The following is a 25,110-nucleotide window of genomic DNA, read 5'->3' as shown; positions in this document are numbered from 1 at the left end:
AGCCTTGTCATCATACACCATCTTGCCAAATTTGGTACTGATAGACTGAATAGTGTCCAAGACTGAAATATCCAACGTTAAAGTTTTCCGGACGGACGGACGGACGGACGGACGCCGGGACGGACGGACGGACGGACGACTCGGGTGAGTACATAGACTCACTTTTGCTTCGCATGTGAGTCAAAAAAGGTTCACTGGGCCATTATTGGAATTTGAATGATCTCAGTCATATAACCACACGCTTCGAGTATAGAGACCAACACATACACAGACTCCATAGTCCTTAATTTGATATTTATTCAAGTGCGTCACATAGGTCTTAGGAACGCTGTAAGGCAGAGAGCCTAAACTCCGCACTGCAAGCAGAACCGAATCAAAACCTATTACTAATCTTGCCACCAGAATACAACAGCCGGCGTCACAGAACATTAATCCGGGCTCTTTCAGCAGGCGGTACGGCTGCCATCTTAAATCCTGGCAGACTTGTAAACATTGGTGTTGGTGTATAATTGAGCTTTCTGCCGCAGAAATGAAGCGGTTTATTGGGGTTACGTGGTTGAGGGTTCGCGGACACACATTTATGCCCCGATATTTGCAGATTCTGAGTAATTCAAGGCGAATACAAATGGTGGTACATGTATATTCATTATACCTTGATTGAGAAAACAATACAATGGCCATAGCTTGAGTAAGCACTAAACGCATGCTGACTGATAGATAGATACAGCATTTCTATAACTTTTGAATCTAATTTAATATAATCATTCTTTATATATTTGCAAACGTGTTCAGTGTCATCGTTCCGAAAAATAAGGGAGACAAATAGTGTAAGACTCTTACTCTTACACTTATTTGTCCCCCTTATACAATCAATTTTAGAGGGGAAAATGGAATACGGAAACTGTCTGTCTGTCTGTCTCTGTGTCTCTGTCTCTGTCTGTCTCTCTGTCTGTCTGTCTGTCTCTCTCTCTGTCTCTGTCTGTCGGCTCTGTCTCTCTCCGCTGTCTCTCTCTCTCTCTCTCTCTCTCTCTCTCTCTCTCTCTCTCTCTCTCTCTCTCTCTCTCTCTCTCCGAGGCTCAGTCTCTCTCAGTCTCTCTCTCTCTCTCTCTCTCTCTCTCTCTCTCTCTCTCTCTCTCTCTCTCTCTCTCTCTCTCTCTCTCTCTCTCTCTCTCTCTCTCCCTCTCTTCCGTTCGTGTTATTGGTGTGGACATAACCTGGACAGAGCGAGAGAGAGAGAGCCTGAGAGGCGGCAATAAAGTTGAGAGAGAGAGAGAGAGACAGAGAGAGACAGAGACAGAGACAGACACTGACAGACAGAGAGCGAGATGGGGAAGAGAAGAGGTGATGGGGGCAACGCGAGAACTGAAGAGAGAGAGAGAGAGAGAGAGAGAGAGAAGAAAGAGAGAGAGAAAGAGAGAGACTCGGGCAGAGAGAGAGAGACAGAGAGAGAGAGGGGGGGATTGGGTAGAGAGGGTAGACTGAGAAGGGGTATTGAATTTAAGAGAGAGAAAATATAAATATATATAAAGACAGACAGACAGACAGACAGACCGACAGCCGGAAAGCGGAAAGACAGAAAGACAGACAGACAGACAAAAAGCCTCGGACAGAGATAGACAGAGAGAAAAGAACAAAATATTATTACAAAAACAAAATCAAATGCTCCTTGTAAGTTGCACAGTCACCACAAAACATACGACACATGATACACTACCACGGACAATCAACACACACACACACCCACACAAGTCATATCGAGCCAACACGAGGCTGTGATCGGAACAAGATAATGTCAAGCCATAGGGCAAGACAATTTCAGGGGCTCAACAAGACAATTGCATACTATGTGATCTATCAAACTGACGCAGACAGAGAAACAGACAGAGGTGGTGGGGGCAAAATGGCTGGCGGTGTGACAAGCTGGAATCAACACCATCTGCTCCGTGAACATGTCTGGCACCACGGCCTTGTAATAATAACACTATGACGTTATGTACAGGAATGGCCGAAAGGGCAATGTAAGAAGCATGATAATCAATCGGTTAGGGGAAATTATTTAGAGAAAAATAAGCCCTTTTGTATTTCAGGCATGGTAAATCCTCTTGAAATCAAAACTGTATATGGAAGAGAAAATTGCTCCTTCTCCCCTCTCAGTCCTGGCAAAACACCCTGAAGAATCTGGAGAGAGTGAGAGAGAGGGGGGGGAGAGAACAAGAGACAGACAGAGCCAGGCAGACGGAGAAAGAGACAGACAGAGCCAGGCAGACGGAGAACAAGAGACAGACAGAGACAGGCAGACGGAGAACAAGAGACAGACAGAGACAGGCAGACGGAGAACAAGAGACAGACAGAGACAGGCACTGAGACGGAGAACAAGAGACAGACAGACAGAGACAGGCAGACGGAGAAAGAGACAGACAGAGACAGGCAGACGGAGAAAGAGACAGACAGAGACAGGCAGACGGAGAACAAGAGACAGACAGACAGAGACAGGCAGACGGAGAAAGAGACAGACAGACAGAGACAGGCAGACGGAGAAAGAGACAGACAGAGACAGGCAGACGGAGAAAGAGACAGACAGAGACAGGCAGACGGAGAAAGAGACAGACAGACAGAGACAGGCAGACGGAGAACAAGAGACAGACAGAGACAGGCAGACGGAGAACAAGAGACAGACAGAGACAGGCAGACGGAGAAAGAGACAGACAGAGACAGGCAGACGGAGAACAAGAGACAGACAGACAGAGACAGGCAGACGGAGAAAGAGACAGACAGACAGAGACAGGGAGACGGAGAAAGAGACAGACAGAGACAGGCAGACGGAGAACAAGAGACAGACAGAGACAGGCAGACGGAGAACAAGAGACAGACAGAGACAGGCAGACGGAGAACAAGAGACAGACAGAGACAGGCAGACGGAGAACAAGAGACAGACAGAGACAGGCAGACGGAGAACAAGAGACAGACAGACAGAGACAGGCAGACGGAGAACAAGAGACAGACAGAGACAGGCAGACGGAGAAAGAGACAGACAGAGACAGGCAGACGGAGAACAAGAGACAGACAGAGACAGGCAGACGGAGAAAGAGACAGACAGACAGAGACAGGCAGACGGAGAACAAGAGACAGACAGAGACAGGCAGACGGAGAACAAGAGACAGACAGACAGAGACAAGCAGACGGAGAAAGAGACAGACAGAGACAGGCAGACGGAGAACAAGAGACAGACAGAGACAGGCAGACGGAGAACAAGAGACAGACAGAGACAGGCAGACGGAGAACAAGAGACAGACAGAGACAGGCGGACGGAGAACAAGAGACAGACAGAGACAGGCGGACGGAGAACAAGAGACAGACAGAGACAGGCAGACGGAGAAAGAGACAGACAGAGACAGGCGGACGGAGAACAAGAGACAGAGACAGGCGGACGGAGAACAAGAGACAGACAGAGACAGGCGGACGGAGAACAAGAGACAGACAGAGACAGGCGGACGGAGAACAAGAGACAGACAGAGACAGGCGGACGGAGAACAAGAGACAGACAGAGACAGGCGGACGGAGAACAAGAGACAGACAGAGACAGGCGGACGGAGAACAAGAGACAGACAGAGACAGGCGGACGGAAAACAAGAGACAGACAGAGACAGGCGGACGGAGAACAAGAGACAGACAGAGACAGGCGGACGGAGAACAAGAGACAAGACAGAGACAGGCGGACGGAGAACAAGAGACAGACAGAGACAGGCGGACGGAGAACAAGAGACAGACAGAGACAGGCGGACGGAGAACAAGAGACAGACAGAGACAGGCGGACGGAGAACAAGAGACAGACAGAGACAGGCGGACGGAGAACAAGAGACAGACAGAGACAGGCGGACGGAGAACAAGAGACAGACAGAGACAGGCAGACGGAGAACAAGAGACAAGACAGAGACAGGCGGACGGAGAACAAGAGACAGACAGAGACAGGCGGACGGAGAACAAGAGACAGACAGAGACAGGCGGACGGAGAACAAGAGACAGACAGAGACAGGCGGACGGAGAACAAGAGACAGAGACAGGCGGACGGAGAACAAGAGACAAGACAGAGACAGGCGGACGGAGAACAAGAGACAGACAGACAGGCAGACAGAGAAAGAGACACAGATGCAGGAAGAAAGTGAGAGCAAGAGAGAATTTACGCATACATATCCGTCATTTTAATTTGTGAATTCTCCGGAAAAATTGCAATATATACTTCTCTTCACCCAAGGCAGATATTGCCTTATATTCTTATATAAGCAGAAAGGGGGGGGGGAGGGGCGGGGGGTTCAGAACTGCTAAAACTCGTTTTTTGAAAAAAGAAGACAGTTAATCTCTCTCTCTCTCTCTCTCTCTCTCTCTCTCTCTCTCTCTCTCTCTCTCTCTCTCTCTCTCTCTCTCTCTCTCTCTCTCTCTCTCTCTCACACACACACACACACACACACACACACACACACACACACACACACACACTTTCAATTTCTCTCTCTCCCCCCCCCCCCCCCCCCCCCCCCGTTCATAGTAGCCGGCACCCATATGTTCGCAGCAAGTTCTAACTTCGTGTCAATAAATGTGTTTCTGATTCCTTGGCCACACTCATAACGACTTACGTGTAATAAGAACAAAGGCCAACAAGGAAAACGCTGCCAGACTTACGTGTAATAAGAACAAAGGCCAACAAGGAAAACGCTGCTAGACTTAACGTGTAATAAGAACAAAGGCCAACAAGGATAACGCTGCTAGACTTATGTGTAATAAGAACAACGGCCAACAAGGAAAACGCTGCTAGACTTACGTGTAATAAGAACAAAGGCCAACAAGGAAAACGCTGCCAGACTTACGTGTAATAAGAACAAAGGCCAACAAGGAAAACGCTGCTAGACTTACGTGTAATAAGAACAAAGGCCAACAAGGAAAACGCTGCTAGACTTACGTGTAATAAGAACAAAGGCCAACAAGGAAAACGCTGGTAGACTTACGTGTAATAAGAACAACGGCCAACAAGGAAAACGCTGCTAGACTTACGTGTAATAAGAACAAAGGCCAACAAGGAAAACGCTGCTAGACTTACGTGTAATAAGAACAAAGGCCAACAAGGAAAACGCTGCTAGACTTACGTGTAATAAGAACAAAGGCCAACAAGGAAAACGCTGCTAGACTTACGTGTAATAAGAACAAAGGCCAACAAGGAAAACGCTGCTAGACTTACGTGTAATAAGAACAAAGGCCAACAAGGATAACGCTGCTAGACTTATGTGTAATAAGAACAACGGCCAACAAGGAAAACGCTGCTAGACTTACGTGTAATAAGAACAAAGGCCAACAAGGAAAACGCTGCTAGACTTACGTGTAATAAGAACAAAGGCCAACAAGGAAAACGCTGCTAGACTAACGTCCTCCAAATCCATCCAACCAGAACCAAAGCCGGTGACCAACCGGACAACCCCACTAGGTCAATCGGTAACCGAGACACAATGAAAAATATGGCTATTTTACATTGCTCTACCGACATCGGCATATATATACAGTGTAGAGGTTACTCTGGATTAAGAAACTAATGGACTTTTGCTTCTGTTGAAACAGGTGTTATGAGATATGCTTTGTTTGTAATCCACAAATATTCTTGACTTGCCGCCCTAAAGGCGCTACTGATTATGTTGGTTTGGCTCGACACTTATTCTTGTCGGGCCATTGAAAAGTCGTGGGACAGAAAAAAATAAAAGTTCCTTGAGAGAGAGAGAGAGAGAGAGAGAGAGAGAGAGAGAGAGAGAGAGAGAGAGAGAGAGAGAGAGAGAGAGAGAGAGAGAGGCAACGCGAGAGAGAGAGAGAGAGAGAGAGAGAGAGAGAGAGAAAGAGAGCGAGAGACAGACAGACAGACAGACACTGAGTCAGACAGACACAAGACGGATGGACGGACGGACGGACGGACGGAAAGACAGACAGACAGACAGACAGACAGACAGACGGACAGACAGACAGACTGACATACATACTGCCAGAAAGAGAGACAGATGAACAGACTGACAGAGGACTGATAATAAAGGCAAACCTGTTGTCATCCAAGCAGTAGATATAGACATAAGCCTACAAACAGACAGATCGACAGACAAACGGTCATTTCTACATCACCAAAATGTAGTCAAATTTGAGGGAAGTGCGTTTGGGAAGAAGGGAATTGTTCCTCGGAATGGTTGAGTAAATCTCTGCAGATCAGTTGCACAGATTTTCCCGGTTGTTGTGAATTATTCAATCCCAGCAACACCGTCAGACCCAGACAAATTAAATCAATAGTGACACACAAATGGGACACGATTTCCTCTCAATACCGACAGCGAGAAAAAAGGGAGGGGAGAGAGTGTTAAGCTAGGAGAGGTATGTTTAAGTGGAGAGGGGTGTGTTTGTGTGCGTGAGTGTGTGCGTGAGTGTGTGTGTGTGTGTGTATGTGCGTGCGTGCGTGTGCGTGTGTGTGAGAGGAAGAGAGAGAGAAAGAAGGAGAGACTAGACGGGGGTGGGGTGGAGACGGGGGTGGTGGTGGGGTGGAGACGGACTTGCAGTAATAAGCACATTGAAGTTCTTTTGAAGTCAAAAGTACTAGTGTAATTAAGTTATATAAAAATTGACATTTTTAAAACAGTGCAAGATCGAGCTGATGATTTGTCAACAGACACTGAGGTTTGATAATGTCAGTAGTTGCTCCATGCATAAGCTGTTCTCAGCGGTGACTATGCATTTTTGCCCGGGGGTGGGTGGTTGGGGAGTAGGGGAGGGGGAATATTGTTTAAAACAGCCAGGACTACACATTAATTTGTATAATACTTGCACAGACACACACAATCTTGTTCTGAACAAACACACAGAAAGACAGAGCTACACACACACACACACACACACACACACACACATACACACATGCCCACACACACACACACACACACACACACACACACACGCACGCACATGCCCACACACACACACACACACACACCAGCACATGCCCAGACACACACACACACACACACTCACTCATACACACACAAACACACACACTCACACATACACTAACACACACATGCATGCTCAGGAGACAGTATAACTCTAAGTCACAAAATCCGTCCTTTACAGGCAGTGAGATGTCTATAAAGCACATCCTGACATACAGTCAGCACATACTGACATACAGTCAGCACATACTGACATACAGTCAGCACATAATGACATACAGGCAGCACATACTGAAATACAGTCAGCACATAATGACATACAGTCAGCACATACTGACATACAGTCAGCACATCATGACATACAGTCAGCACATACTGACATACGGTCAGCACATACTGACATACAGTCAGCACATACTGACATACGGTCAGCACATACTGACATACAGTCAGCACATACTGACATACGGTCAGCACATAATGACATACAGTCAGCACATACTGACATACAGTCAGCAAATAATGACATACAGTCAGCACATACTGACATACAGTCAGCACATCATGACATACAGTCAGCACATACTGACATACAGTCAGCACATCATGACATACAGTCAGCACATACTGACATACAGTCAGCACATAATGACATACAGTCAGCACATACTCACATACGGTCAGCACATAATGACATACAGTCAGCACATACTGACATACAGTCAGCACATAATGACATACAGTCAGCACATAATGGCATACAGTCAGCACATACTGACATACAGTCAGCACATAATGACATACAGTCAGCACATACTGACATACAGTCAGCACATACTGACATACAGTCAGCACATAATGACATACAGTCAGCACATACTGACATACAGTCAGCACATAATGACATACAGTCAGCACATAATGACATACAGTCAGCACATACTGACATACAGTCAGCACATACTGACATACAGTCAGCACATAATGACATACAGTCAGCACATAATGACATACAGTCAGCACATAATGACATACAGTCAGCACATCATGACATACAGTCAGCACATCATGACATACAGTCAGCACATCATGACATACAGTCAGCACATCATGACATACAGTCAGCACATAATGACATACAGTCAGCACATCATGACATACAGTCACACCTGCTTTAAGACACCAACAAATAAAAAAAACATTAGGTTTTAAAAGTGCATGAGTCTTCAAGTAGATGCACATTAACTTGACACATAACTCTGTAGGATATTATTTTATTGGAATTAGAGTTAAACATTAGACAGAAGTTTATGTTTTGTATAATATAAAGTTGATTATGCTATACAGAAAAAGACCAAGGAAGAAGGATGCTCCCCGCCTTAAAAATGTTTTTTTTTTAAATTAAAAAAAAAAAAAATTAAAAAATCGGGCAAAAAATATGGGTTGAAACATCCTGCATGCAACTGAGGTCAACAAAAAAAAACAACCCTGTTGGATACAATGAAGAGCAAGTCTGGGAAAATGAGGTCTTAGAATAAGAGGTAGTCTTTGGGCGGGGATGTAGCTCAGTCGGTAGCGCGCTGGATTTGTATCCAGTTGGCCGCTGTCAGCGTGAGTTCGTCCCCACGTTCGGCGAGAGATTTATTTCTCAGAGTCAACTTTGTGTGCAGACTCTCCTCGGTGTCCGAACACCCCCGTGTGTACACGCAAGCACAAGACCAAGTGCGCACGAAAAAGACCCTGTAATCCATGTCAGAGTTCGGTGGGTTATAGAAACACGAAAATACCCAGCATGCTTCCTCCGAAAAACGGCGTATGGCTGCCTAAATGGCGGGGTAAAAAACGGTCATACACGTAATATTCCACTCGTGCAAAAAACACGAGTGTACGTGGGAGTTTCAGCCCACGAACACAGAAGAAGAAGAGGTAGTCTTTTAATCCAGGGGCCTACAACAGAAGTCCATGTAGTGTTAAAACAGTAACTTTCCTCAAAACTGCATAGTCTCCTCTAGGCACAAGAGGCTCATACATAGCGGGTATAACTGCATGCCTGTTTGTCTTTCTGTCTTTTTCTATGTGCATTTGACTATGGCAAAACTGATCATTACTGCATCTTTTCTCTGTGTTCAATTAAAATCAAAACTCACATCATAAAACTGTCCATCAATATTCACTGTTAAAATTGGATGCTGCAACTGAGCAGGCAACTCAATTTGTTAATTTTTTCATTGCTTGCTTTATGCACAGATCAAACTCTGCATGGTCTATGCATTTCAGAAACAAAATGCATGAAGCATGTAAGGCCAAAAAGAAAAATACGTCTGTTTCCGGTAACATCGCCGAAAAAAATAGGGTCGGTCGGTCGTTTTTTGTAAAAAAAAATTTTTAACCTTTTTCTTACGTTTTGTTAACGTCTTTTTACGTGTTTTTTTTATTTTTTAAACGCTTCCTTAGTTTACTTACAATTATTTAGCACATGTTTTTGACCTAGATATATTGACACTAAATAAAGTATACTTGACTTCATATTTTTTATTTTATTTTATTTTATTTTTTGTGTGTGCGAAAAGCAAAAAAAAACTTTAGGGTCGGCGCTTAAAAATAGGGTCGGTCGGGTTACCGGAAACAGACATATTTTTCTTTTTGGCCTGAGTAAACTTATGGACACACATGATGACATACTGCTTCACTGACTGATTCACATGTAAATTCATGCAAATTTGTTATACATATTCTTCTTCTTCTTCTTTGTTTATGGGCTGTTATCTCCCACATTCACTCATGATTTTGCACGAGTGGATTTTTATGTGTATGGCCGTTTTTACCCCACCATTTTGGCAGCCATACGCCGATTCGGGGGGGAAGCATGCTGGGTATTTTCATGTTTCTATGACCCACCGAACTCTGACATGGATCTGTTCTGTGCACACTTGGTCTTGAGCTTGTGCGTATACACGAAGGGGGTTAAGTCACAAGCAGATCTGCACATAAGTTGACCTGGGAGATCGGAAAAATCTCCAACCTTAACCCACCAGGCGGCCGTGGCTGGGATTTGAACTCACGACCTTGCGATTAGGAGGCCGATGTCTTATCCACTAGGCCACTGCCCCCGTCTGTACTAAATTAATAATGAAAGCATTGATGCATATATGTTTCATTACTTTATTGTCCCAATGCAGGGAAATTTGGTTTGCTTCCTCCCAGTGGAAAGCTAGCGGCAACAGAGTCGCGCTACCCAGGTGTGTGCGTGTTAAGGTGTAATCAGCCACCTGCACTTATGGCAGAATGAACGAGATCTTTTACATGCCACAGTGGTGACACGGGGTTGGAACATGGATACAGACTCTGCACATAAGTTGACCCGTGTCCGTCCCGGCCCAGAATCGAACCTGTGACCATAGGATCATAGGTCCAGTGCTCTTTCAACTGAGCTACCAGGCCCCCGGTATATACACATATAAATAAAGATAAATAAACAAGTAGATAAAGAAAGAAAGGAAAAAAAAGGAAAAAAGGAAATAATTAAATAAATAAATTAAGATAAATAAATCAATGAAAAAAGTAGACGCTGCTCGACATGCATCCCTTGCAAAGGTGATAGCGCCAAACACTCAAAGGTCAGTTACAACCCTCTCTGCAGAGGCCTGCCATAAATAAATAAATCAATGATGAGAGCAAGAAAGAACGAAAGCAAATAAAGAACCAAAACAAAGAACAATTTCAAGTTTCAGTTACAGTCTCCAGTTCAACACACTACATTTTGCAACCATCGCAAAACATTCTCACACAATCTAATAATGCAACAACTCCTGTCATGTAACATCAAAAGAAGATGCTCACGTGTATCTCCATGTCGGGTTGCGGGGCATGGCGATATCGATGTTTTCAAAAGGTTTTCCTGATCCCCACTCATGAGGATTGTAGGCTCCCTTGTCGGAGGGTCGGAAAAACTCAAGCGAAGTCATTGTGGCGGTGTGCTGCCTCCAAAACTGTGCAAAGCAGAGGAGAAAATGACCGACAAGAGTCTCTGGGCACTCAACAATCGGCTATTCTCCTCTCCTTTCTCTTCCCAGCCCGAGTTCACCGCGTCCGCGCGTTGCTAGGGCAGTGGTCTCCGGAAGTGGTTTGTTTCGGGGGTCAATACTTCTGCGAGTTATTTCCCTTGGACTGTGTGCTTGAATCATGAAATCAATGTGAATAAGTTCCAGACAGTGTGTAAACTTGTATGTAAAGAAACATTTTGAGAAAGAAAATAAGTTCAAACTAATCCTCCGGTTGTTGTTCTGTTATCAATTGCATTTCTTTTGTTATCAAATGTATTTGATTGCACGCAGCAGGTATTTCACAATGGAGGAAAGTGTCGTGGTCGTAGTACAAGGGAATTAAGCAAGATCTGTAAGAGCGACAGTCAATATAAACAAGGTTATGCCCCTTCCCATGCAGACAGTACCAGAGCCAGGGAAATTACACATTCACTGCATAATACTGAGCAAGGGTGGTGCTTCATTTCACACACACACACACACACACGCACGCACACACACACTCACTCACACACACACACACACACACACACACACAATGTACAGAGGCAAAATTTCAAAAACACAGTTCATATTTCTGGCATTTTATTTGTCCAGACTTCCATAGAAATGACAAAAGAATAAACGGTTTACAAAAGGACTTCAGTTGTAGTTTTGTCGTCACTAAAGTAGTAGTTGTGCACCGAATCTCTCGATCGTATCACATCCATCAACAGAATTCAAGGCACAATTCTAAGGTGGAATTCTATCAGCAAAACACCAAAGAAAGTGATGAGAATCAGGAACAAGAAGCTCCCTACTTAAAATACAAAGGTTTTCATCCCTTTCATTGGTGCGACAGCTGATCTACCAATTAGCAAGGCTTCTGTGAATTATTGCGACACCAGTAAGTGCGAAGAAGAAAACAAAAATGGGAACTATGGACGAGCCGTAAAAATGTAAAGGAGCTTGTATAGTTTAACGATTTGTTTTTCTCTTCTAGAAATTGAAGTTCAGTTTACTGTGGTTCTTCTTCTCCTATCAACAGATGAACGGAACCTTCTCACATACATTGTACAAAACATTCACACTATCATCAAAAACGACAACAAGAAAGCACACAGACATCGTGGGGAGTAAATGCACAGTTACTGTCTCGTTTTGTTAGCACGGAAATGCAATAATGGCATATAATTGTGATACATAAGCATATATGTAATGGAGTATGATACCACAGTGAACAGAATGAACACACAAAACAGGAAACGAATGTGAGAGAATAAAAGAAAAATTAAAAAAATATATTTTTATGAAATAAAGGGGGGGGGGGGGGGGGGGGGGGTTGCACTCCAAAAACAAGTGTTGATCTACAACTGAGTTTGTTTTTGTTAATCAGTTTCACATTGTTTGTTACTGTTATCCTCTTACATACAAAACATTGATAACAATTGCCTAACAGACAAAAACACTTTTATACAAGATGGTTTTTTGAATGCACAAATTTTACGAGTAAATCTTGAATGTTAAAAAGACATTGCTATGGGAGAATTCTGAATCCTTTGGAACCTTTACCTACCAACCCTCTTCACTCTTCGCACTAGAACTGACTTGTTCTTCATTAATTTGAAAAACAAAGTAAAATAAACAGCATTTTATTTTATTTTCTACTTTGCATTAATACCATTGCCCTATTAGGAACATGTCAAACCATATACTCATAATATCAGTATTTGTGCCTTGTTTTTCTAAGAAGTGCAGCTTTATCTGAAATTTACATGAAACAACTCTGTTGGGGGAAAAAAAGTAAAGAAAACGGGGGAAAATTAGGTAAAAGGAAAGGATTGGGGAAGGGGGGGGGGGGGGGGGGGGGTTCGGGGCGGTATGGTGTGGAGACATGAATAACGTAACGATAGAGGAGAAAAAGAAAATTAAATAAATAAAAGAAAGAAAAAAGGTGTCTCTCATCATCCGATTTTTATTCTGTTTGTGCGCACAACACAAGACATTTGGAACACAGACTAGAACAGCAAGAACACTGAACTGAACCAGGTAAACATCAATGGTTTACTTGCAAGGACTACTTTCCATTAAAATGGACGTTCACCAGTACAGAACACAAGACAAAAAACGAAATAATTACAGATTATGAAATCACAGGAGTAAAGGCACTCTGCGAATATCAACTCCAAGCGAAGAACGGAAACAGTTACAAGATTCTAGAAAGATGGGTTTGCTGCAACACGGAAGAATTTGAAGTGCTCCACATTTTATCTCATGTTATTCTCCGTTATCCACACCCTTTCCCGTTCCATGTAGATCCTCATCTTGTGAGCTCTATGTTTTACATCAGAAAACATTTTAGAAAAATATAAATTAAAACATCTGTTCAACTTCAGAATGATGGGTGTTATTCTTTGTATTAAGTTATAAAATTGTTCGCATTTGCTCGATTTGTTGGTTTAAAAATGTATATTAATTTGGAGTTTTATATACAAGTTTGTGCAGTCACAACCCAGCACATTTATCTTTACTTTGATCAGATACCTTTCAGCTGCAGTTTAGTGTAATAATAACACAATAATTCCCAGGCCTGGGAATGAGTAAAAGTGGTTTGGGCGTACTGACAGAATTCTTTTTGCGTTAAAAGCATTTTTAAGGGCACACAGAGGCTATTTTCTTACACAATTAGAAAAGGACTTCGTGGTATTTACAACGAAAGGTGTATCATTCCCAGGCCTGAATTCCAATAAGAGAGCAGTATATGACTGCTTCAGAAAGAAAGAAAAACAACAGTTGATCGGTTAGGAGGTTTGTGCTGCAATTCTTCCTCTCCAAGAAAATAGTTTGATCAATGGGCTCCCCAAAACATTCTCAAATGGGGAAATGGCCAAGTACACTAGATGATGATGCAAATTAAAACTGCTGAGAGATAACTATGCCTACAGCATAGAAACTCCAGCAAGGAAAAAAAAATATTTAAAGTTTTAGTATTTAAGAAGCCATTTTGGAAGCGTTTCTGGCAAATCTGAAGAATCTTGGGGAATCCACTACAATGTAATTACACCTTTGTTTTTCTTAAATTCAGCTCTGCATTAAAACTCAAACAGAAAATGTGAACCAATAAAACAGGTTACATCTGTTGCAAGTCGAGCGTACCTCGACCAGTCTCTACGGTCAAACACTACATTCTATGAAGAGAAACAAAGCAAACACTGAACAGAATGGACGAGGCGGGGGTAATGCTCACAGTCTGCACATCACACACACTACATACCTTCATAGCATTCACATCTATGGTGTATAGAGTCTATCAAAAAGTGTCATCATACAAGGACAAAATACATACGCCGTGCAGTATAAAGTACGTTTCATATATCTGTACACTAAGTTATTTACACTATACAACAACACTAACGCTACAGCAGCTTGTATATTTTGTGGTGGTTAAACACATTTTACACACTATTTACATCACATGCGTGTGCACAAAAAATAAAAATAAAAAATCAACTGCAATGTACATCGTTTGTAATCAAACGTCAAAGCTTCAAACCATGCTTCTACCATAGCACAGTGTTTGTATTTCTGTTACTCCTCGCTTTCAATGACAAGTCAAACGCAGTCATTTGGTTACAAAATAAATGCAAATTCTTCAAGGGAAACTTTCATCATTTTCCAGTCTGTTCAAAACTCCACAGGGTGAATGAATCGAGGAGAAAACCAAGAGTTTTTGACATAAGCAGCAAAGAGTGGTAAGTTTCTTCTCACACCACAACCAGAAACAAGAGGCGAAGCCTTCAAGGCTCACGTAAGAAATAAACAAACAGTAACACAAACTCAATCACTCCGTCACACATACACACCCACACACACAGTAAGCTTAGGTGACACTGTGCAAGAAAGAGAGACACTAGATCTAGATCTGTCTGTCTGCATGTAGCCTACTTACAGGGACACGACTGCCAAATAGTCTCGGCCCGCTCAAAATAACAATGACCGAGACCACACACACCACGCGAGAGAGAAAGACTACAGGGAGGCATGCCGTCATGATGCATTAATTGACGTCAAACACTTTTGACCGTGACGTAATCTTATGCGAGCTTTATCCATAGTCTTGGATAACCACTCACACATAGACTCGGAAATGTTAAAGTTTCTACCACAGACATACACACGCACAAACACACACACACACGCACACACACACGCACAAACGCACAAACGCACAGACAGACAAAGTTACGATCGCATAGGCTACACTTCGTGAGCCAAAAAAGGAGAAGCAACAAAAAAGGGTAAATTAATCAAGGTTGTCTGAGTGACATGAATCTATGAAAAACAAATCACAAATACCAGCTTTCCACAAAGTTCATCTTGAAAGAAAAGAAACACCACCCCCAGTCCTAAGCTAAACAATCAGAAGTATACTGTCCCTCTCATCAGGAGGTGAATCGCCAAGTGAACACACTAGAACATTTAATCAAAATGCAAATTTGTTCCCAGAATGTCCATTTTTGAACACACGGTAGACTTGATCAATTAGCCTCGACACTGTACACTGAATTTGTAATGTTTCATGAGAACACAGATATAAGAAACGTATGAAAAGAACAGAGTTTGTGAACACAAAAGTGAATACAAAATAAAATTATTATAAAAATGCAAACTGTTTCCCCCTAGAAGGAGGACACCTTATGAGGAAAAAAACTAATGGTGAAATACATATAACAAAAACACACACACAAACAAGAGGCGAAGCCTTCAAGGCTCACGTAAGAAATCGACAAACAGTAACACAAACTCAATCACTCCGTCACACATACACACACACACACACACACACACACACACACACACACACACACACACACACACACACACACACACACACACACACACACACACACACACACACAGTAAGCATAGGTGAAACTATGCAAGAAAGCGAGACCCTGGATCTGCCAAGAAGTCTCGGCCCGCTCACAATAACAATGACCGAGACTTTCAGTAATTCCTTTGCGTGACGTCTAACCCTCTTACGTCATACTGTGACGTCTTCAAATAGTTTCTATCACACACGTCGAACACTTTTGACCGAGACTGACGTAATCCATAGACTCGGAAATGTTAAAGTTTCTACCACAGACATACACACATACATACATACGCACGCACGCACGCACGCACGCACGCACAGACAGACAAAGTTTATCATCGCATAGGCTACACTTACGTGAGCCAAAAAGCACATGCACACACAGACATGACAAAAACAACCATATTCCAAGTGTAATTTGACTTTTGTTGTTATTTTTAAAGTCTGGATTTTGTTTTTACAAGCCCAGTTTTAGCACAAGTATGTTGCTACACATAAGATTCTGATTCTCTCCGATTTAAGTAATTCTAATAATAGTAAGCAACATTTCATTTATATATATATATATATATATATATATATATATATATAACACAATCAAGTGAAAAATAATGGGCGTCTGTTCTCCAAAATAGAAAGTTTAGAATTCAGCAGCAGATGATTGTAAGATTCTCACCAACAGTTTTAAACTTAAATTTAGGCAAATCTTCTGGGCCTTCTATTTCCCTGATATTTCTTAAAAAATAAAAATAAAAGTTATTTCAGAACAAACAAAAACACATCACAAACTCCATTTGGAGTGAAATGTGGTTGAAAAATATATGCTGACTAAAATGGGCTGAGGAGAACATAAACACAAATCTTTCTTTATTTGGTGTTTAACGTCGTTTTCAACAACGAAGGTTATATCGCGACGGGGAAAGGGGGGAGATGGGATAGAGCCACTTGTCAATTGTTTCTTGTTCACAAAAGCACTAATCAAAAATTTGCTCCAGGGGCTTGCAACGTAGTACAATATATTACCTTACTGGGAGAATGCAAGTTTCCAGTACAAAGGACTTAACATTTCTTACATACTGCTTGACTAAAATCTTTACAAACATTGACTATATTCTATACAAGAAACACTTTACAAGGGTAAAAAGAGAAACAGAATCCGTTAGTCGCCTCTTACGACATGCAGGGGAGCATCGGGTAAATTCTTCCCCCTAACCCGCGGGGGGATAAACACAAAGGACATTTTCCACCTGAAAAACAAACATGAAAAGAGAAACATTCAGAGCAATTTGAGGCGACTACGCTGAACGAGGAGATCAAAGCTTTAGCGACAATGCAACAGTGAAAGACTAATGAAGATTAGAATAGGAAGAGACTTTTTTGTTTTCCATTGGAGATTTGCTTGCTTGCACATAAACATAATTAATAGACATTATCTTGTCTTTGAAGTTATCAGGGCTAAGTAAGAGATGAGAGAAGAGATCAAGAACTTAGCTATTAAACATGATAATGTGCATCCTAGAACAAAAATAAAACTTTAAAAAATAAACAAAAATCAAAAAATAACACTGCATTGTGACATTTTGATAAACTAAAAGTAAAAAACAAACAAAAAACAAAAAAACATACACTAAAAAAACTATTTCAAACAAGAGCAGTCTGTTATTTGAGTAAAGACAAACCTAACAACAATCACCTGATTGACTTGTTTTACTTGGAGACAATTTTGTGATCGGACAAGCCAAGCATACCATTTGTTTCTCGACACAAACAAAGCTGATGTATGATTGGACCACATAGAATTAAAAAGTAGAAAAAGTGAAGAAAAAGTTACCAAAAATTGTTTCTGTTCATGATCATGTGCATTCGTGATTTTAACATCAACTGCTTGGGGGGGTGGGGTGGGGGGGGGGGGGGTTGGGGGGGGGGGGGGGGGGGGGTGGGTGGGGGTGGGAGTGGGGTGGGGGGGGGGATGGGATAGAGCCACTTGTTAATTGTTTCTTGTTCACAAAAGTACTAATCAAAAAATTGCTCCAGGGGCTTGCAACGTAGTACAATATATGACCTTACTGGGAGAATGCAAGTTTCCAGTACAAAGGACTTAACATTTCTTACATACTGCTTGACTAAAATCTTTGCAAACATTGACTATATTCTATACAAGAAACACTTAACAAGGGTAATTGGAGAAACAGAATCCGTTAGTCGCCTCTTACGACATGCTGGGGAGCATCGGGTAAACCCGCGGGGGGTAACTGCTTCTCAATTGTTTTGTAAGAAAAACAAGATAATAAAGAACTAAAACGGTTTTGTTCGATATTTCAACAGCATGGACGGTAACCTCTGATCAGCAATTAGGCTCTCACATTAGTTTGTAGTTTCTCACACAGCAAAAAGGCAAATATCTAGAAAACAAAATAAAGACAGTATGAAACTACATCAAATTTTAAGTACATTCTAGCACCACAGTGGTATAAGAGTCAGTATCAAACATGCTTCCCGATTTAAAATAAATCAGTCCCAAAATCAAACCAAAACACAGTGCCTAGATGACTTTTCTTATCACCATAAAAAGTTAAACTGAAAATGTTACTTTCAAATTACAAACATGTGTAAAATAACTATGAAACAGCAGGCATAAAAAGTCATATTTGCATCGACAAATACCATCATATCAGTTTACATGAGAAATATCCACCTAACTCCACAATCACCATCATTCTTTGTTACTATAAATCATTTCAGGCCGATTCGTGTACTTATAATTTTTTTTAGTATGAACTTCAGACACAAAAATGTTTCTCATTTTGTAAAATTAAATGTTTAAAAAAAAAAAAGCACACACAAAAAATAGTTTTGAGGAGAACGATAATATGAGTCAGAGAATCATAGCTCACTCAACAGTTATTAATCACACAAAAAATGTTGGGACAATAAACAGCAGGACAAAACTGATTTAAAACAAGATTAAGGCACTACTGCATAGTAAGACATTTTGGGAACAGATTTCGCTTGTTTCCCCAAAGAAAGAAATTAACAAAAAATTCAAGCAATGCAACTAAAGAGCCGGCTAACTGTGATTGCTGTCAAACGTAGACTTTAGCTGCCATTACTAAGAGAGGAAGATGATTTTGAGAATTACAAAGATGTATCAGCTTTTCTGTCCCATGCAAAATTATCAGTAACAATATTCATTATATTAGCAATGTGTACCACCACCACTCTATCCCAAGCACTATCACTAGTCTATTAATACAAGATTGTATTTAATCTTCAGAAAGAAAAGAGAAGAAAGAGACTTGAAATACAAAGTCTGACCCTTTTGATGACACAAAATGAATGAACAAACGATTGTGGGAGAACGAAAGAACAAGCATCTTCAACCGTCCCCTTTTCTTTCCCAATCTACTTGAAGTTTCTTTTATTTCATAAGTAAAACACAGCTTATTAAATCCAATCATGCCTCTGTTCTAGAAGTACACTACAAAAAGCAAACTACATGTACCAACAACAAACTGACTTATATAGAAAAACTGTCAAAGCAGAGACTAATTTCCACAGAAAGCGTGGTTATGAACTTCAAACACTGATATTCAAATGCATTTTGCTTTTGTTCCAGAAGAAAGCTACATTCAGCTAATCACCAACAGCAGAATGGCTATAAGAGCAAACTAGGACGACAGACTAATTTCAACAGGAAAATTTGTGAAGACCCTTTACAATTTATATAAATAAAGAGAATACAAGAGAATACAAGAGAATACAACCCTTTGCTATGAGGCGTGAGAAACTAAGGAAATTGCCTACTTAGGCCACTTCTGCACAAGCGGTGACCTTGTTACTTTATTCCACTTGAGCTGCATGTTGGTTTATCAGATAACACATCATGTGTATACATGTATATATGATGCTGTATAGACTACGCTTGCCTGCTTGTTGGTTTATCAGATAACACATCATGTGTATGTATATATGATGCTGTATAGACTACGCTTGCCTGCTTGTTGGTTTATCAGATAACACATCATGTGTATGTATATATATGATGCTGTTTAGACAATGCTTGCCTGCTTGTTGGTTTATCAGATAACACATCATGTGTATGTATATATATATGATGCTGTTTAGACAATGCTTGCCTGCTTATTGGTTTATCAGATAACACATCATGTGTATGTATATATATGATGCTGTATAGACTATGCTTGCCTCCTTGTCTCAATGTCTGCATCTACTTTGCACTTCTATGAATTTCGAATTTTTTTTGTTCTGTTGTGTTTTTTCCTGTTTTTTTTCTTCTTATTCTTATTGAAGTCGAACTTGCCCTGGCAACCACCTCTCACTAACCACCACATGCCCGCCCTAAAGGATCACTGATGAGGTTTTTCTTTGTATTTTTGTCGAACGAACGAAAATTAAGGGGCTTATTGTCCGTCAGGGCTTGAAATGCCTATATTGGACATGTATTTTTGTCTTATATAAGTCACGTTTTTATAGAGATCCCCTCTCCATACGGACCACTTTCGGTCAGTCCTTTGCTACTGAAACAAAATAATGTTCTTCTCCTCTTGATTTATCACATACAACTTTGATTCGTTTTAATTGAAGTGTTTTTCTCTTTTACACCAGATGTGTCTTTTTCTTCTCGTTATTTTATTTATTTATTTATTTTAAGTCACTTGCTGAATTTATTTTTAAACAGCATTGCAAGTAATCAGAACAATGTTTTAAGTTTTTACGAGTCAGATGCTGTCAGTTTAGTAGCAAAACCAAATAATTATCTTTCTTCCAAACGTGATCATCAGAATGTCCATTCACAAATGAACATTTATAACTGGTGCAAGGTGTCTTTCTCTTTTAGCTGAATGGGGTATTAACTCAAATGGAAGGCTGCTAACTTATCAGCACAATTGACGCCACTGATTTTCGGTTTCTAAAAACAAAAAACCCATCAAAGGTTTGCATAGAAAGGAAATGCATTTTCAAGGAAGAATGAGCTGTGGTCTTGGTACACAATTACATGTAACTTATTAATTTTGCTATGATAGCAAGAAGAAAAAGTTTAGCATAACCTGGATCTCCATAATAATGTGTTGGTTATGAAGGCATTTAGGCATGAAATCAGAGAGATTTATTTTTGCGTGGTTTATCTTACCCCTGAGCCATCGTGAACCCGTGTGATCAAGTTTCCCTTTTTCACAATGTAGTCGTCAGTTAGTAATTTGAATGCGACTCGCTGTGAGCTTATCTGCAATAGCACGTTATTAAGTACCTCTGACTATGCACGAAACAAACGGCTGTGGTTCACAAGAACTCTAGCGATGGCTTTTGACTGTTCAGAGGAACTGGCGATAGGTATAAACCGTCGTCTGCTACGAGAACCATGAGTCATGACCTTGCGTGACCCTGCTTCCGGGCTTTTCTTTTTTCAAACTTTCAAAACTTCGAATTGTACTGATTTTGTCTTGATGAAAAAAGAATTTTTTTATGATTTAAGAATGTTTGTGTAACAAGCTGTCAATTTATTATTTAGATTTTAGAATTTAGGTCCAGCGCCAAAACGCACCACGGTCCGATTGTCTCTGACACAATCCGCAAGATTAATTCTTTGAAAATTGCTTGCTCTTTACGTAGGGCACCCAGGATGTTCCCGTTTGGTGAGCGTTCAAATGGAAGGGTGTTTCTACTGTGTGTAAAAGCCTGAAAGTATCTGTGATGGTTTACGGGAGGCGCACTGTGCCTTTAAATTCCAACAATGAATTTCAGAATACTTCTGAGCACCAACAAATGTACATATGGGTACAGATTTACCTCCCTTGTCATCATCCTCTCTATCATTGCTTTTTGAATAATCTGTTTTCCCATGTGGAAAATCTGCATTAATTTGATGGCATCTTAAAATTAATCAGCCCTAGACTTTATCCTTCAGGGTATTTTCATGCAAATATAAAAAGGCTTTCTCGGGTGAAATCAAATAAAAATGATCAAGGCATAGAACTTGTAAAACAGAAATAAATTATCTATTTAAATGTAACAGAGAACAAACTAATCATAAATAAGACACATGTACAACTTCTATCCAAAGAACACAGCATGAGAACACAAGGAGCTTTTTAAAAATCTACAAAGCTTTTCAACGAAACCTTTCGTCTTAAAACGTTTGTTCCTTTAAAAAAAACAACAGAACAACAGTATGAGTAATCTCACTCCAATCACACAAAAGTTTCTCGTAAATTCTGTCTGGTGTGCACACAAAAAATTTCCAGTCCCTTAGCATGCACAAATAAAATAAAAATTGGGTGGTTCACAACTCAAAAAGGTCAGTTCTGTATGCATAGGTGATCAGTGGCAACAACTGCTGAGGAGCAAACTCTCATCTACAGTTTGGCCATTTAACTGCTGCAAAGTCTGTGATCTAAGCAAGTTCTGATAGAAAGCGAAGAGCAAAAAATTCCACATTCTTAGGAAGGCTTTTGCATCTAGACTGATAACTCAAGTTCACAAAGAGCAAGAAATTCCACAATCTTAGGAAGGCTTTTTGCATCTAGACTGATAACCCAAGTTCACAGTGCTCATAACATGGAGGTCATCTGAACGAAAACTCCAACACATCGTTGCATATTGATGTGAACAGCCTTTCCCACTCACAGTCACAGTTTCAGAGTCTGTGATCTCAGTTGAGATAGCAAGAGAGAGAAGAAAAAAAAGAGTCAAAGCAAGGAATTCCCCTTTCTCACCAGTAGCAATTGAAAAGTTCACTGTGACTGTGAGTGTGACAAACATGGAAGATGTCTACACTTTAACTGTTGCATATTAATGTAAACAGGCGTTCCCTGTCTCAAAGTCTGTGATCTCAGTTCAGATATGGGCTGAAGTAAGGAGTTCCCAATTCTTGGGAGTGGCATCTGAATTCACACTGAAGATCCTCACTCAAACGTGGAAGCCGTCTAACCTCTAACTCTAAGACATCGTTGCATATTGAACTAAACAATCATTCTCGCTCACAATTTTGTTCAGAACAAAAATGCCTGGTTTCGTTCATGGATTTGTCTCCCTTCCTTTTCCTTCCATAGCAAGGCACCAATGTCTCCGCAAAAAACACTGCAATGACTTTTTGACTTGTGAATACGATGATGCTTGCTGGTCAATGATTTTGACAAATCTGAAGGTTGACAATTTTGTGTGGCACAAAATGCCTTGGATGAATTCAGAAGAACACTGCAGTGACTTTTTGACTTGTGAAAGCAATTACGACTCCACAAAAAACATTGCAATGACTTCACTACTTCAGTACTTGACTTATGACAAATATGACGCTGAGTTGTTAATGACCGACCTTAGCAATGTGAAGGTCATTGACTCGTCGATTACTCCAAACACACACCAAATCATTGCAGCGACTTCACTTCTTGACTTGTGTCAAAACCATGACGTTGACTTGTCATTGACCGACCTTAAGGTCATTTGCAAGGTGAAGGTCATTTGCACTGTGCCCACTTGGGTAAGATTCTCCGTCGAGCGTTAGTGAACCAGTAGTTGATCTGATTGATGGTCAGTCCGGTCTGTTTGATTAGCATGGCCTTCTCGTCATCGTTGGGGTAGGGGTTGTCCTTGTGACCGCGTAACCACTCCATCATCAGGGAAACAGCCTGCAAAAAACAATCAAACATCAAGGAAATTGTCAAATAAATCTAGGCGTAAAAATACAGGTTAATTCGATAGGTTCAAAGATACTTTCCAGCACATAAACTACAGTGGAACCCTCCTTTTAAAACTTCTTCCTTTTCAAACCCTGTTTTCTCAGACTTTTTGTTCATAACCTTAGTAAATGTACCCCCATTTTACAGTTCAGAGACATCCTGCTTGCTGCCGCGCGAGCAGAGAAAATATTTCCCTCTTTATCTTCACTGCGCTGGCTGCAAAATCCCTCACACGGAGGTGTGTTCAGACAGGCCAGACACAGGTTGTCCCAGAGATGTTTTCAGACAGGCCAGACACAGGTTGTCCCAGAGGTGTTTTCAGACAGGCCAGACACAGGTTGTCCCAGAGATGTTTTCAGACAGGCCAGACACAGGTTGTCCCAGAGGTGTTTTCAGACAGGCCAGACACAGGTTGTCCCAGAGGTGTTTTCAGACAGGCCAGACACAGGTTGTCCCAGAGATGTTTTCAGACAGGCCAGACACAGGTTGTCCCAGAGGTGTTTTCAGACAGGCCAGACACAGGTTGTCCCAGAGATGTTTTCAGACAGGCCAGACACAGGTTGTCCCAGAGGTGTTTTCAGACAGGCCAGACACAGGTTGTCCCAGAGGTGTGTTCAGACAGGCCAGACACAGGTTGTCCCAGAGATGTTTTCAGACAGGCCAGACACAGGTTGTCCCAGAGGTGTTTTCAGACAGGCCAGACACAGGTTGTCCCAGAGATGTTTTCAGACAGGCCAGACACAGGTTGTCCCAGAGGTGTTTTCAGACAGGCCAGACACAGGTTGTCCCAGAGGTGTTTTCAGACAGGCCAGACACAGGTTGTCCCAGAGGTGTTTTCAGACAGGCCAGACACAGGTTGTCCCAGAGGTGTTTTCAGACAGGCCAGACACAGGTTGTCCCGGAGATGTTTAAGGCTCCCTCCTTTTTAAGACTGGATTTTCTCAGATTGTGGAAGTTTTAATTCTTTCTTTATTTGGTGTTTAACGTCGTTTTCAACCACGAAGGTTATATCGCGACGGGGAAAGGGGGGAGATGGGATAGAGCCACTTGTTAATTGTTTCTTGTTCACAAAAGCACTAATCAAAAAATTGCTCCAGGGGCTTGCAACGTAGTACAATATATGACCTTACTGGGAGAATGCAAGTTTCCAGTACAAAGGACTTAACATTTCTTACATACTGCTTGACTAAAATCTTTACAAACATTGACTATATTCTATACAAGAAACACTTAACAAGGGTAAAAGGAGAAACAGAATCCGTTAGTCGCCTCTTACGACATGCTGGGGAGCATCGGGTAAATTCTTCCCCCTAACCCGCGGGGGAGGAAGTTTTAATAGAGGGGTTCCACTGTACAACAGATGTGTCTACGCTTTCACTTGGAATGACTCAGCATCCTTCCACTTGGGACACACAAATCGACAGTCTGGTTGTCCTGTACCAAGTCAAAAACTTTTCACTTGAGCTCATGAAATGACACACGAGTCAACTATCATTCTTAAACTGTACTTTTTTCGCATCAAAATCCTCAAAATCCGATAGTTCAAAAGT

The 25,110-nt window shown here is 41.4% G+C and overlaps 2 protein-coding genes across 2 annotated transcripts in view; both read right to left on the bottom strand.

The window, feature by feature from the left end:
• The window catches only part of LOC138947041 (uncharacterized), a 34,594-nt gene extending 23,519 nt beyond the window's left edge, over window positions 1–11,075 (bottom strand). The window contains exon 1 of the mRNA XM_070318467.1: window positions 10,803–11,075. Coding sequence (XP_070174568.1) covers window positions 10,803–10,927 — 125 coding nt within the window. The 5' untranslated portion in view covers window positions 10,928–11,075. The remainder of the gene's footprint in view (window positions 1–10,802) is intronic.
• A 6,749-nt stretch (window positions 11,076–17,824) lies between these two features.
• LOC138947039 (hornerin-like) overlaps window positions 17,825–25,110 on the bottom strand; it is a 112,630-nt gene continuing 105,344 nt past the window's right edge. Inside the window, exon 7 of the mRNA XM_070318465.1 lies at window positions 17,825–23,509. Within this exon, the coding sequence (XP_070174566.1) occupies window positions 23,339–23,509 (171 nt within the window). The 3' untranslated portion in view covers window positions 17,825–23,338. The remainder of the gene's footprint in view (window positions 23,510–25,110) is intronic.

This window comes from Littorina saxatilis, linkage group LG14, assembly GCF_037325665.1.
Source record: "Littorina saxatilis isolate snail1 linkage group LG14, US_GU_Lsax_2.0, whole genome shotgun sequence".
NCBI lineage: Eukaryota > Metazoa > Mollusca > Gastropoda > Littorinimorpha > Littorinidae > Littorina > Littorina saxatilis.
The sequence above is the reverse complement of the archived record's forward strand: the minus strand, read 5'-3'. Positions and strand labels throughout refer to the sequence as shown.